Source organism: Drosophila innubila (genome assembly GCF_004354385.1).
Source record: "Drosophila innubila isolate TH190305 chromosome 2R unlocalized genomic scaffold, UK_Dinn_1.0 1_C_2R, whole genome shotgun sequence".
Classification (NCBI taxonomy): domain Eukaryota; kingdom Metazoa; phylum Arthropoda; class Insecta; order Diptera; family Drosophilidae; genus Drosophila; species Drosophila innubila.
The window spans coordinates 6940139-6954835 of NW_022995374.1; the positions used below are offsets into that span (position 1 = coordinate 6940139).

At 34.8% G+C, this 14697-nt stretch overlaps 1 protein-coding gene across 2 annotated transcripts; it reads left to right on the top strand.

The window, feature by feature from the left end:
- Positions 1–3005: 3005 nt before the first annotated feature.
- Positions 3006–10718, top strand: LOC117784202 (neuropeptide CCHamide-1 receptor). 2 transcript variants are annotated; one of them, XM_034621866.1, is made up of 8 exons: positions 3006–3509; positions 7166–7392; positions 7455–7558; positions 7620–7832; positions 8454–8557; positions 9097–9234; positions 10240–10377; positions 10436–10718. In XM_034621866.1, exons 1-8 carry the CDS (start codon positions 3169–3171, stop codon positions 10617–10619), a joined length of 1449 nt encoding a protein of 482 aa, XP_034477757.1. In that variant the 5' UTR covers positions 3006–3168; the 3' UTR covers positions 10620–10718. The 2 variants fall into 2 exon arrangements, with proteins under 2 accessions (XP_034477757.1, XP_034477758.1); XM_034621867.1 differs by having other exon boundaries at positions 10439–10718.
- Positions 10719–14697: the final 3979 nt, after the last annotated feature.

Consider the following 14697-nt stretch of genomic DNA (forward strand, 5'->3'; position numbering starts at 1 on the left):
CTTAAAATATTCTTATTTTAAGAACAAAATATTTAAGATGATTGTTCTTGATTTTAGAAGTTGGTTTTTTCTTCAGTGTAGAATAGTGTATACTCGTAGAGCTAACGATTTATTCAAAGTGTATTACAAACTGAATTGTGCAATGGAATTTGATCCAGTTATTAAGCTGAGGCCGCAGCTATAACCGAAGCTTTATGATCCTTTATGCAAATTACATTTCCGTGCAATTTGTAATTTTCAATTAGCCTAAGTGAATAGCAAACACAAATATGTATCCCTGTGTACTAATAAACTTATGTACGTGTCCATGCTGACATCCTTGAGGCTGTTCGGGCATTGTGTTAACAAATTAATTACAAGAGCGACAAACAATGCGACAACGTTGACATTTTGTTGGGCGCACAACTTTATCAAAGGTCTTACAACGCCAGAAAATTATGCAAAAAGACTTTCGTCTGTAACTTTAGCAAATGATTGAAATGAAACAATGCAAATGGTTTCAACTGTCCATTCAAGATACTTAATTAGTTCCCTTTGTTCCCGGCTAAAATCAAAAGTTACACTTTATTCAGTTTACATTTACCTCTCGCCTCAATTAAATGCGAAATTTTACACTTTAATTTAATGATTTCCCACATTTTACGTTTAATCGTAATGTCTTTCGATGGAAATTGTTTTTGAGCAAAACATAAATAGACTAAGTTCTCAGTAAAATGCGCTACAAATATTTATTTCGTATATTTAATATGAAATATTTGATTTAATACTTTTATTCAAACCAATTTATTCATCAGTCGTACACTTAATATAACTTTTCAACACTTTAACAGTGTGTATATTTTTAGCATTTTATTATTAATATTATAAATACTGTACAAACTCGTATCGTCGTCTAAATTTATAGGGAAACCATATTAAAAGGACAAATGAAATTATTATCTCTAATATGAATTATAACAATTTTCAGTATGAAGCTAAATTTACCACACAACTCGTTTGTACTAAATTCATTGTCATGGATGGAAAGTGAAATTAGTTTTGAACTATGCTCGATAGATGATATCACATTTTCGTGATAATTGAGTTGAGCACTTTCAACTAGATTATTTCCTTGTCTGTTGTAATTTCAATGGCCCCAAATTGTTTTTTAATTGAGCTCATCAATTAGGGAAAACTGCACAATGTCATAAATTCATTAAAAATCAATTTTCATCATTAGATCTGCCGCAGAATTTTCCAAGAGAAGATACACAATAAAACTGAAATTGCGCTGCAAAAGATAAACATGAAACTGTCGGAAACTTGAAACTTGTTCGTGTCGGTGAAACTTTAGCTATTCTTTAATTTAAGCCTTATTTCCAAGACAAAGCTGAAGCTAAACAAGATTTTTTACAAAACGTTTCACGTGACTGCATTGAACTCTTCTCAGTGATTTGCAAATAAGCTTAATTAGCTGCGGCATAAACTGCTTGCCACATTGATGGAGTACCGCAATTAGATCCAATAAACAATAGGAGTATACAATGGGAGTATACAGAGAGTACATATATCTTGTGGTAATCTTGCGGACTTTTTCTTTGGAATTTATACTGGTTTTTAAACTATCTTTTGATATTTATTCATTAAGATGGAAAAAACTATTGCAAAAAAAAATTCCTTATATCAATAATTAACAAGTCGACACATTTAAAGTTAGTTATGTCTGCTTCTTTTAGAGATTGTCAGAAAATACCTCGATATTGCTCATACGCAGCGTTGTCTCAATTAAATGATATAGGTTTGCAAATACTTTAATCACAAATGATTTCGAGTAATTTCAGAATGCATTTGAAATACATTTGTGTTCACCTTTGTTAGTGTTGAAAGTTCACTGTGCAACATCCGGTTGCATGCCTAGCAACAATCTTGCTTTATACTCTTTGAAGAGTTTTGGAGTTTTCGGCACTCAAGAAAAACTTTAAACTGAAAATAAATATATGATGTGAGTGCAAGTTTTGTATGTGATGACTTTGTAGAAGACTTTCTAATTAAAACAAACAAAGGGAAATTAAAATGAATTTACTGTGTGGGTGTGCGTGTGTGTGTGTGTGTGTGTTTGTAGTCATTTGCAAAAGAGTTTCTCACCGACAACGACGGCAGATTTAAGTTGCAGAATTATGACCCCGGCGACTTTATATTCTTATCAAGCTGCTGCTGGAGGACAAATCCTCGCACACTGTCATTACATTTCCAGCCATTAACCGTACACACACACTCACACACACACACACTCACACACGCATACAGTGAGTCATAAAATGTTACTGACGCCCTGGCAAATTTCAATGACGCTTCAGGCTCTCTCTTCGCTCGGTTTACGTGGTTGTGAAAGGGGATGAAATGAAAGAAATCCAGATAATTGAAATCTCTGCTTCCTTTAGCAGTCCGCTGACATTACTTTGCCATAAAAATATGAATGGTCTGCTATTTGCCCACAGATCAGGTATTCAAACTCCTTTTGCACGGCTGAACACACACGACTGCTCTTAAAATATTATGAATAGCCAGAAAAACACATACAGGCCGTCAAATAAAATCTACATGAACCAGGCTAAAAACTGTTCAAGCGACAAATGAGAATTCTATTCAATTAGATATTTGTCAATATTATTTAAATGTTGTTTTACATATTTCCAATATAAACAGTAACGCTATAAGAATAGTTCTTAAAAATTTATGTTTGCCTGTTAGTTTTTAGTATCTCGACTTGTTCATTCAATTAGAAACAGCAAAAATTTAGTTCAACACATATTTTCGTTAGCTGAAAAATTCGATTTAAATATGCCCGATTTGATTTAAACGAATATCTACAACTAAACGCATTCACAGTACGTTTGTTTTCATTTATTTTGTTTACAGCACACCAAACCAACAACAACTATAACAACAACAATATCTGTAAAATTTATCGCAAAGTATTTACATCAGAAAGTGTGCACAAAAAATAGAAGGAAGAAAAAAAACGAGAGGGAATAAAAAACTCACAAGCGAGGAAGTCGCAAAAAAATGCAAGAGGAAACGAGGCGAAAGGAAATTAAATTAATAGTTTGCGCTTAAATTGTTTGCCGTTCATTTGTGATAGAAACATCGAAAACGAAGCCAAACAAATAGAAAACAATTTGTGCTAAGATGACGAATCTATTGCTCAGCGACTTGAACAACCTCTCCACGGACATGGATCTGGATGTGAATACCGTTGCGGCTTCAGAGTCACCGCTGTCACATTTGAACAGCACACGGATGCTCCTGGAGTTGGCCATGACGACAACGGCACAGACGACGTCGCTCTTTGATGATAACATCAGCATGATTTCCACCACCGAGACGCCCTATGTACCCTATGGTCGGCGACCTGAGACCTACATTGTGCCCATCCTGTTCGCCATCATCTTTGTGGTGGGCGTGCTCGGCAATGGGACACTGATTGTGGTCTTTCTCAGCGTGCGACAGATGCGCAATGTTCCAAACACGTGAGTCTAGTAGTCAGAAGTCTTTTGAATACCCTATAAAGTTTTAACTGAAAACGACACCTTTGATTTTTCGAATCCATTTTTATTGGGGAAAATGAGATGAACAAGTAATACATTCCTGGACCTTTTAAAAATGTAGGAAATTTAAATTACAGGGTATTGGCTAGTCAAGCCATGTTAAGATTTTATATTTAAGAACATCCGATTGAAAGATATAGAATTATGTGCATTCAAGCCGACTTCCTACTGAAATATTAAAAAGGAAACTTTGGAATTTCAAAAGTATCTATTATAAAATATTATATTTTCCTATTTTTGATTGTAAAATATTGTCTAGTTAAGTCCTTTAAAAATTTTATCATTATTAAACTCATAGTTATTAATTTTTTTTTTGCATATTCAGAAGTGTTCCAGAAATCTTCAGAGATTTTTTTAAGGAGAATTGCTTTTAAAAACAACTGTTCGAAAAGTCGGTGTTTCTTAAATTTCATTGATTTAGCTTTTTCGCACCTATTTTCAAAGTAAAAAAAATCGGCTTACTTCCAGTTTAAAGAACAATTTTAGGTTGAGGAATATTTTATACAATTAGCAAATTTATAAAAAAAATGTAGTTTATTTTATTTTATTAAATTTAAAAATTATTATATTAAAAATTTTTTATTAAATTTAAAAATTAATTTATTTTAATTCAATAAATATTTCATTTTGTTAAATCTCTCAACAGTTTAAAGATTTGAAGAAGACCTTTAATAATGTATTTTCAGTGTTGATTATAGAGTATTACTTAGTCAACTTATTTTAGAACTTTAGCTTAAAAATGCCTTTTTGATTTATGGCCAACTTTAAGTGAATTTAATTAGGCGCAACCTCTGTGCATTAAGTGTATGAGTATGCCAAATTATGCACACAGGCCAGAAAATGGCAACGCACCTAATTAAGGCGGTGGGCGTGGTGAATTTAGCATGTTGTTGCCTGGAAATTACTTACAATTTTCACTGTCGCAACAGATACTCGCATTCATAAGTTATGAATCATAACTCTTGTTACTGCAAATGTTGTCACAAAATGGCAAAAATAATCTTTGGCTTGTTGTGTATACTAATTAGCCATGTTTGTGTGAGTGTGTGCGTGTCTGCGTGTCTGTGTGTGTGTTTGTTTGTTTGTTTGTTTTTCGGAATTTTTGTTTTTGCATAAATTGAATGCCATAAATCAGGTTATTGTTAGGCGTAGCGCTTAATGCGATTCAGTCATGGCTAAAATCATTCATGTACCGTCTGCTCACGTGCCACCAAAATGCTAACGTATGCGACTTGCCACAAAGATGTTGCCAACTTTTGTGCCCTTTAAGATTATCATGATGTAAGCTTGTTTTAAATCCAGCTCAGCTTTATATAATTTGTTTTTATGAGCTGCACTTTGCGTATCAATTTTGCTTGAGTTTATTAATCTTTGTGGCCGTAATATTGTCTACAGTTTATGACGCTGTAAAGTAGTATTTTATCTATTTAATCGCAAATGTCTTGACCTTCATGAACAGCTGCCCTTAACAGCTGTTGACTTAGCAGCTAGTGCTTATGTTAACATATCTGCTAAGTAACATTACAGTTTGTATTTCTGTAAATCATTGATCAGTGGACGACTTGTACATAGATAGTTGTCTCGCTCTGTCCTTTAGGTTAGTAATGAGTTAGTTTTAAGAGAAGGATTTAGCTTGTTAACTGAGTTAAATTATTTCATGGCATAAATGTAATATTATTTTCAATAAATCTACGCACCTTTTCTTTGTCAGTTGACACAATTCCATGATTAATACGCTGAAGGCTGTTACTGTGTTAACCCATGCTGTGGACCGTCAACAACAACTTGTCAACATCCCGCAAGCGTCCAATTAAAATTTTAAACTTAACAGACATTTTCAATGGGACAGTTAACTGTCAACTGGTGTGTTACTTGCCCGGAGTCTTAACCACTTGGAAAAGTGAAAATATTGCAATATTGTTCTGACCTTTGCTACTCGATGATGCTACGGTTAAAGAGCAACTAATTGAAGGGTATTAAAGTAGTTGCATTTATGTACTTATAACTTTGTTATCGATAAATCCTTTGCTAAAAAGGACCAAAAATATATAGGTAGTGACAACTAGTAAATACCCTGTAAAGAGTTTTCTTGTAAAGTTTTCTTATATTGGCTTGAATACAAGGTATTTTAGAATCTATCGCTCGTTGTAAGCCAAGAACAGCTGCACTTGCCACACGTTTGCCATAAAAAACTTGCATACTTATAACTCAGCAAAAAGCCAACGGAAATGTCAACTGATCACATTAAGTTGAAATTGCTTTTCATGACCAGAAACAAGACACCGGAATCAGTTGGCCACATTTAGGAGACCGGCACCAACAAAAACAACAACACCAACAACAACAGCAGCATGAGCTCCTCTTTTGGCCAGATGGGAATTGCTTATCGGTCACAGAAATGTAATTTGATGTTGCACTAACAAAGTGCCACATGCAGCTTATTTATTGCAAGGGACGTGGCATAAAAGTAAAATAACTATATGAGATCACACTCTGAATTACAGCTGCAATTCATTTTCATCTCAGCCTGATGTCTGATGATAAAATAGAATGATTCATTCACATGGCATCCACTTAAGCTTAACTAGCTCTCGACTCTAGAAACTTAAACTTTCGAAAACATATTAAAAAGTACTCTCCAAAAAACTTAGCTGTGCACAGCATGTCGTATACTTAACTTTGGAGTCTCTCTCTTTAAAAATGCGTAACATGAAGATGTCCGCATTACGAGCATTTAAAATATTTTTATCATGAATAATTTTTAATATAATCTGAATATAAATCAATTTTATCATCGCGAGCTGACTCCACGGAAAACATTAGCCTCAATTCAATGACAAGGGCGCGCAAATGTTCCTGAAGTTGAACTACATAAATCAACGAGGTCACTGTAACACGTGCAAGCGACCCTCGGAAAGAAATAAGGGTCAGCCTGTTTTATGTCAAGAGGGAATGCCAAAGTCGCTAGCGTGTTGGCTTTGTGACTTTGTCAAGATTTTGCTGCTGAATTTTCTACTTAAAATCCCAATCACTAAATTACTTTAACCCCAGGAGGTTGTAGGAAATTATTATATTCTTAGAATAAATAGATAAAAGTTTTAAACAAGTGGGAAAGACTAAAGTCGAGATCCCGAACATAGCATACCCGTCACTTATTTCAATATATATGAAAGTACTTTAAGAAAATAGCTACATAATAAAAACTATTGCATACTTTTAGATGATTGTATTAAAATAAAAATTTTATTAATTACTTTTGTGAGCTATTACTCACCTTCTACTTGTCCGATCTTGCTGCGGTTAAGTGAGATTATAGATTATATTAATATATAACGTTAATTACCATAAAATTTGTACTATCTTTAAAACTGAGAGTGTGGTGGTTTTTTCCGATTTGTGGCTGTGGAAGGGGGCGTGTTAAAGTAATATATATACTTTATAGCGTTGGAGATGCCTCCTTCTCCCTGTTACATAGATTTCTACAAACACAATATACCCATTAACTTATTTTTTAAGTAACGGGTATAAAAAGGGAATTCCCACTATTAATAACCTTCTCTCCATCTCTTTCTTTTCAGCTATATACTTTCCCTGGCGCTGGCTGATCTGCTGGTGATTGTGACCACTGTACCGCTGGTGTCCACCATCTACACCATCGAGTATTGGCCCTTTGGCAGTTTCCTTTGCAGCGTCTCGGAGTTCATGAAGGATGTGTCCATTGGCGTATCCGTTTTTACACTGACAGCTCTCTCCAGTGATCGATACTTTGCTATTGTCGATCCGTTACGCAAGTTTCATGCGCATGGTAAGAAACATGATCCATTTAATGTTAAAATGAACCAATTAAAGTTATTCTTCATCCTGTAGGAGGAGGACGCCGTGCTACTCGCATGACTTTGGCCATTGCCGTTTCCATTTGGCTTCTGGCCATTCTCTGTGGCTTGCCAGCGCTGATTGGCAGCAACCTGAAGGTGATTATTGCATATTTTTCATTTTCAATTGTATCTAACTTTAGTTATCCATGTTTTTAAGCCCATTGGCATCAATCAGGGCAAATCGATTGTCATCTGTTATCCGTTTCCGGAGGCCTGGGGCTATAACTATGCCAAGCTGATGGTCACGTTGCACTTTCTGGTCTACTATGCCATCCCACTGGTGATTATAGCCGTGTTCTATGTCCTGATTGCCCTACACTTGATGTACTCGGCGAATGTACCCGGCGAAATGCAGGGAGCGGTTCGGCAGGTGAGTTATGATTGATGGCGATTGATGCTCCTTAAGTAATAGTTGTAGTGTGTGTGTCCCGATTAATTTTAGTAAGTTATATTGCTTAAACTTGTTTAATGACAATCAATATTGATTGATAGCGTTCAACAAACATATATTAATTGGAAAAGCTAAAGGCCTTACGATTGAATGCAATATTTTTTGATTGAAATTCATACAAAAATTATTATTGTTAAAATTTCGGGAAAATATGATTGATGCATGAATGATTGCAATTGATGTTGATTGATAGCAATAAAATATATGATAAAATAGCTACTGGAAATTAACAAAAATTCAGTTTAGCTGAAAAAATATGATTGATGGCTGATTGAGATGTTGTAGATGTATAGAGATTGATAATTGATTGCAGCATTTTTGAGATTTTAGATCAGATACAATTTAACAGTTGGTGATTGATGGCGATTGAAGTAGCAAGTACATAAAAATTCTCTCTATAAACTAAGCTGTAACTTATAAACTTTTCTACTTTTACTTCTCTTTTATTCAAGGCATGTTTATGCTCAATAAATAAATAATATTTATGCATTTTGTACACTTTATAGTATTTGTATCTTTTCTATTGTGTTTTCGTTGCAGGTTCGAGCGCGTCGCAAAGTTGCCGTAACGGTATTGGCGTTTGTTGTCATCTTTGGTATTTGTTTTCTGCCCTATCACGTCTTCTTTCTCTGGTTCTACTACTGGTAAGTGTGACATTTTTACACAACAAAAACAACGACAAGCGTCAGAAATATGCAAGGATGTACAAAAGGATGCCTGGGACTTATGACTGACCAAGCGATAGCTAGCGGAGTTGACTTTGTCAAAGAGAGATAGAGAGATAGAGAGAGAGAGAGAGGATGGAACAACGGCTCACATTGCGTATGAGTAATGCGTTTATCATACACTGCGACCCGTTTTACTCTGGTCAATCAATTTCTAGCTTGTCGTTGGCTTCTGTCTCCATTAGGTTAACATACATACATACACTGAAAAAAGAGCAATTAATACTAAGAATATTAATACTAATTAATAATAACATCAAACTTCTTACAACAAGAATGAAAATCTTAAATTGTTAGGAAAGTATAAATATGTACTATTTCAATCAAAACAAATTTTTAAAATACTTTTTTTTTTTAATTCAAAATCTTGATTTTAGAACATTTTTTTTTATCAGTGTACATATATGCACATTGTTACAGTTTTCTCTTCTCTTTCTATTCCGTTTCCGTTCACACAGGCCAACTGCACAACAGGATTATAACACGTTCTGGCATGTGCTGCGTATCCTCGGATTCTGCATGTCCTTCGCCAACAGCTGTGCCAATCCTGTGGCCCTGTACTTTGTGAGCGGGGCGTTTCGCAAGCATTTCAATAGGTATTTGTTCATTCACATCACTGCAGCTGACTAACGATAAACAGCATGATAACGATTACGATAACGATAACCGTAAACTGTCAATATTACTGTAACTGTAAGCGTAAACCAACTGCAATTTGTATCTTCAACTCACAACTAACAATCAAACAAACAATGAAACAAAACATGCAGACACTTTTAACTTTTCCTTTAAGCTCCTTAACTTAAATCACTCTCAAATCATTTTTAGAATTTTTCTCTTGATTTTTGATTGCAATTCTGATGGAATTTATTGACCGTTTGCATTGACTGCATAAAAGACCAGCAAGAAAATCATTTTTTCATCTCAAATGAATTTAATTAAATTTTTTAAAACATTGTATACACGAATAGAGACTTGTAAATAATGAAAATATTTAGTAGTAGTGGGAAAGCTTAAAGTTGAATGAGCTCGACTGTAAGAGACCCTGTACTTATTCTTTTAATAGAAAATTGTCGTATAAATCTAACAATCTAATATAAATTCGGCACTTTACATTACACACACAGTTAGTCAAGTAATTGTTTTGACAAAAAATAAGTTCACATATTTATTATAGAAGTTGTAGGATAGTTAAACATATGTCACATAACTAGAACTACAGTTTGAAAAACAGCTGGGTTCGAACCTTGCCATGTTACAAAATAAAAAACGTATAAAAAATAAATAGTATATATATATTTCACAAATGCAAGATAAAAGGAGGTCAAGACGGAAACTCACAGACAGACAGACTGACTGATAGACTGCGGAAATATGAAATTTTGTTACTGTTTTGATATTTTGATAGATTCATTCACTGAACTGGTTACAATTTCCGACTCGAATTGCAATAAAAAATCGTAGACAGTAAATTGTTTTTGAAATGTACATTATGCTTCAACTCGTATTTGATTGCTTTCTCATTTTTACGTTTGTTCAATAACATTCAATAACATCAAAACCCAATCCCATCAATGCCAATCCTGCTTCACTCCATCCAGATATCTGTTCTGTCGGGGAGCGAGCGGACGTCGCAAGAAGCGAGACACCTTCTGCATGCACAGGGACACATCGCTGACCAGCACAGCCTCCAAGCGTTATCAGTCCCGTCACTCCTGCTATCAGAGTACCGTGCGCAGGTGAGTGACCTTCAGCTGCGATGATAAGCTTGATAAGCTAACCGACTCCTCCTCGTAGTAGCTGTCGCCTGCAGGAGACAACAATTACAACGCTGCCCAATGGTGGGCTTAATGGAGCGTCAGCCATCACGGCCGTTTCCCATAATGATCCGCCGGGTTATGAGTTTGCGCCCCTCGGTGAGTTTGGTTTGCTGAAGGACCCACAGCTGGCACACAGGATACAGGAATCTGCATTAAACTAAGCGGTCCAGGTCGTAGTTACCTCCACGGAGCTATACAGGAAGTCAACTTTAGCCAAATTAAGCATAATATTAAATATGTTCTTGAAAACACCAAAAAAACTAAAATTCGTTAAAATATTCAACACAAGTAGAACTTGTCAGTAAGGAAAGACTGTCGGAAATTTGTTGAAATTGAAATCTTAAATACAACGAAATTTGCGAGAGATGAAAGCTTTGAACATATATATTTAAAAGGCTCCCCAAAAAGTATGCTATACAAAGTGGAACGAATTCAGGTCGGTTGACATTTGGAGTAGAAAGTGATTTAAAGAACATTACAAAGTTAATATAAAGTTGATGAGAGATTCTCTAGTTCCTCAGCTTGTATATAAGAGCATAAATATGAAAGAATTTTATGCGTTTCTCATGTTCCATGGTCTAGTCGTAGTCGTAGTCGTTTTATGTAGGATGTAGTATTTAAGGTGGTAAAACAGTGTCTGTGTCCATACTAAAGTATTGCAGCCGTTGCACGGCTTTAAGCTAACGGAATTTAATTAAAATGATTACACTAAGATTTATAACTAAGATTTAAGCAAGTTACGTGCTTTGCATGCACTCACAAAAGCAAATTAACTTACTCTCCATTATATATATTTTATTGTGCCCCAATGTACATAAGAGTTTGATCAAAAAAAACTGTGTAAATATATTTAAATATATATATATTATTGATGTGTATTGAATGTCCAAAGATTTTAAATGATTCTGCAATAAATGTAAATTTGTGTGCGTTAAGCAATAAAATTAGTTTTAATGCGCCATTTGCAAATATATTGTATGTCAAATGCTGTTAACAATGTTGCCTACTTTTCAGCATGGCCATCCATTGTTATCTCTCTCTCTCTCTCTCTCTCTCTCTCTCTCTCTCTCTCTCTCTCTCTGTTTTTCTTACTCCCTCTGCAGCTGTGACTTTTATGGCCAACTTTAATACGTGAAACTTTGAACGTAAATGTTGAATGATAATGGGTCGCGACCTCAAATTTGAAGCCGGAAAAGGGAGCGTCGAAAAGCGGTTTTGGGATTGGAATTAGGATTGGGATTGTTTGGACTATTTCTTGGCCAGCAACCGATAATCGTGAAGGAGATTAATTGGTTTGCCTGCAAGGTGTGGGCTTAAGCAAATTGTGCGGCTTTTAAGCGCTGTTTGTTTTTTCTCCCCATTCGATTTCCGTCCATTGACGCATTATGTTGACTGAATCAGCTTAAATCTCGCATTTTCTAGGCTGTATTTGATTAAGTTGGTTGCCGTGACAGGCACAGAAATTAAATTACCTCTTGGTAAGAAAAGAGTCGTTGATCTGTCAGCAAATTGTGGCAGATTTCTTTGACACAGCAACAACGTCACAATCAACATCATCACATACAACAGCAACAGCAACAGCAACAACAATGTTGTCATCTCATCTGTGCCTGCCAAGCAACTGAAATGACTCTATACTCGTACTTATTTTTTTGCTCATATTTATTTTCATCTGACTTATTAAAAAATAACAAAAATAAAACCGAGTTCGCGTTTTCAGCTTGTCTGCAGTTGGAATGGAATAATAATGATAATGATGACGATAATGATGCTTCAGCGACTACGTCAAGTTGTCATCAGGACAGCTCAAGTGTTTATCCTTGGCTATATTAACTTTCTTTACGCTCCGCCAGAAACTTGCTTACTTTTTGGTTTTATGGTTTTAAATTTCAATTCATATTTTTTGCTCATTTTGTTGATTTGTTTCCTCAGAATTTTGAAATTCAGTTGCTCACTTTATTCGCAATTTGTAGCTACATCAATGGAATAATAATTTGATATTGTGGTAGCACTAATTAGCTGACCAAGTGCTTATCAAATATGCAAATGCAATTAAATTGCCGTAATTAGCTGATATATATTTCAACCCTGTAGTATTGATATTGAGTGTAACAGGCTGGAAATTGTGCGGATATTTTAAGCTAAAGGTTTGCACATCTCTAGGATGATTTAGCACTTTACTATCTCGCTTCTTCTTTAGTTTAGATAAAAAAGCAGAGCATGTTTAAAAAAAAATTGACTCAAGTCAAAATTAACCAGATACTGAAGATGATGACAACTTGGTCCATAAGATTTTACTGTTTCAGATTCAAATATGAACTGATCTTTAAGTAGATGCTTGGAATGGTGTAAAGAAAAATTAGATGTAGTTAAAGAATTTAACAATCTTTATAACAGAATTTCATATGCCTATACAAGCAAGAAATATTCGAAAACAATGAAGCCTTAAAAAAATATATTTGAATTTACCTTGATAACAAAAGCTAAAGTTGTAGCTAAAGCAAATTCTTTTGTATAGAAAATTCTTTTAAAGTTGAATTAAGTTTTATACTTATATTTAATTAACTGAAAGGTGGGAATAATAAATAAAGCGTTTAGTTGTTCATTTCTTATTTAAAAGAACATTAATATTAATTTAGAGAAATGCGCCAAGTGACTTGACACTTAAAAGCCGCAACAACAACAATAACAACAACAATAAGAGAAGCCATAATAAATGTACACACAAATAAAACACTTCATTCACCTCCCACACCACTACACACACACACACACATACACCCACATAAAATAATAATAATGGCAAAGGCGTATAAAACATATGTGTGGTTGTATATACATGCATACATACATATATACGAGTAGTAAGGCAATTTGTGTATAGGTTTATGAGAATACGATGGTAGGGGGGGGGGACTATAAGGTTCACTGTGGCAAATAAATAAAACGATTTCAGATGCCACAATACAAATGTAAATACGAAAAAACCTTAAGGTGCACAGAGCAGGAGAATGGGGAGGAAATGGGGAGAGACTGCTAATCGTAAATTGTGTTGAGCAGCATGCATAAGAACAACAAGGAAAGCAGAAAGACGCCTAATCCACACACACACACACACACTCACACACGCAGTCACACACAGTCACGCACTCACACTCATATAAACACATTAACGATATAAAAATTGGCACTCAATAAGCAAGAGCCCTGCAAACATTTGAGCGACTTTACAATCGCGCATCGCCGAAAAGAGTCTTCTGGGAGTCGCGCGGGAGATTGTTAGAAGATTGAATCTTCCAGGCGACTGTTTAGCGATAGTACGTTGTGTATCGATAACGAAGAAATGAATTAAGTACCTAAAATAACGGTGGCGATGACAACTTCTCCTTCTTTCTTCGTCATTAGCAGAGCCTTTTGCGTTGCGCACTGCGCATTTATATTCTTGCTTGTGAACTGTGCGTACCAGAAAACACGTGTTTTATAAATATGAGATCTCAACACATTTTTTCCGGTAAGTTAACATAAAAAGAGATTTAAATCTGCAACATATTAAATATTTGATTTCTTGAAGAAGTGCCAAAGCTGCGCCTACTCAAATTACCCTTCACTAACATGACGGAACTTGAGAACTTTGATGAAGTCTTGCAATCAGTCGAGTCTATGAAGAGCCAATTGGTAAGTCAATCCATTAAAATATATATATATATACACGAATATTTATATTTCCAATTTTAGAAATCCTATATACACAATCATGGTGGAAAACATGAGGCTTCTTTTACAAGAAACGCTTTAAAAGCCATACTAGCCGATGAATTGGCGGTGGGTTTGACATGGCGTGGAACAAATTCTAAACCCAGCATCCAACAGCCTTATCTGTTTTCCATAATTAGAGGTAAGGGCTTTATAACTTTTCGTATATTTTTAACATATAATAATCTTTCTCTTTATATTTTTCAGACATCGAACATAAAAAATTTCCCTTGTCTACTGATGAGGAAATGAATAAGATGCGTCAGCAGCATTTGGTACATGCACAGGACCGAATTAACAAAAAATTAATTAATTTAAAACTATGAATAATTAATTTTGATTTCTCATTTATGAATAAATAATATTTATATAATATGTATAAATAAGAATTATAAATTAATGGTTATATTAAGGAGACTCTTCTGCGAGTCTTCTGCGCGACGCTTTTGCGATACTTTTAGGCGTCTCTTAGGCGATACTTCTGGA

Excerpts from the sequence above, each read along its gene's own strand:
- LOC117784202 (XM_034621866.1), top strand. The coding sequence starts at position 3,169 with ATGACGAATCTATTGCTCAGCGACTTGAACAACCTCTCCACGGACATG. Across the intron at positions 8,558-9,096 it reads TTTCTCTGGTTCTACTACTG|GCCAACTGCACAACAGGATT; the intron begins GTAAGTGTGACA and ends CCGTTCACACAG. Across the intron at positions 10,378-10,435 it reads TATCAGAGTACCGTGCGCAG|TAGCTGTCGCCTGCAGGAGA; the intron begins GTGAGTGACCTT and ends TCCTCCTCGTAG.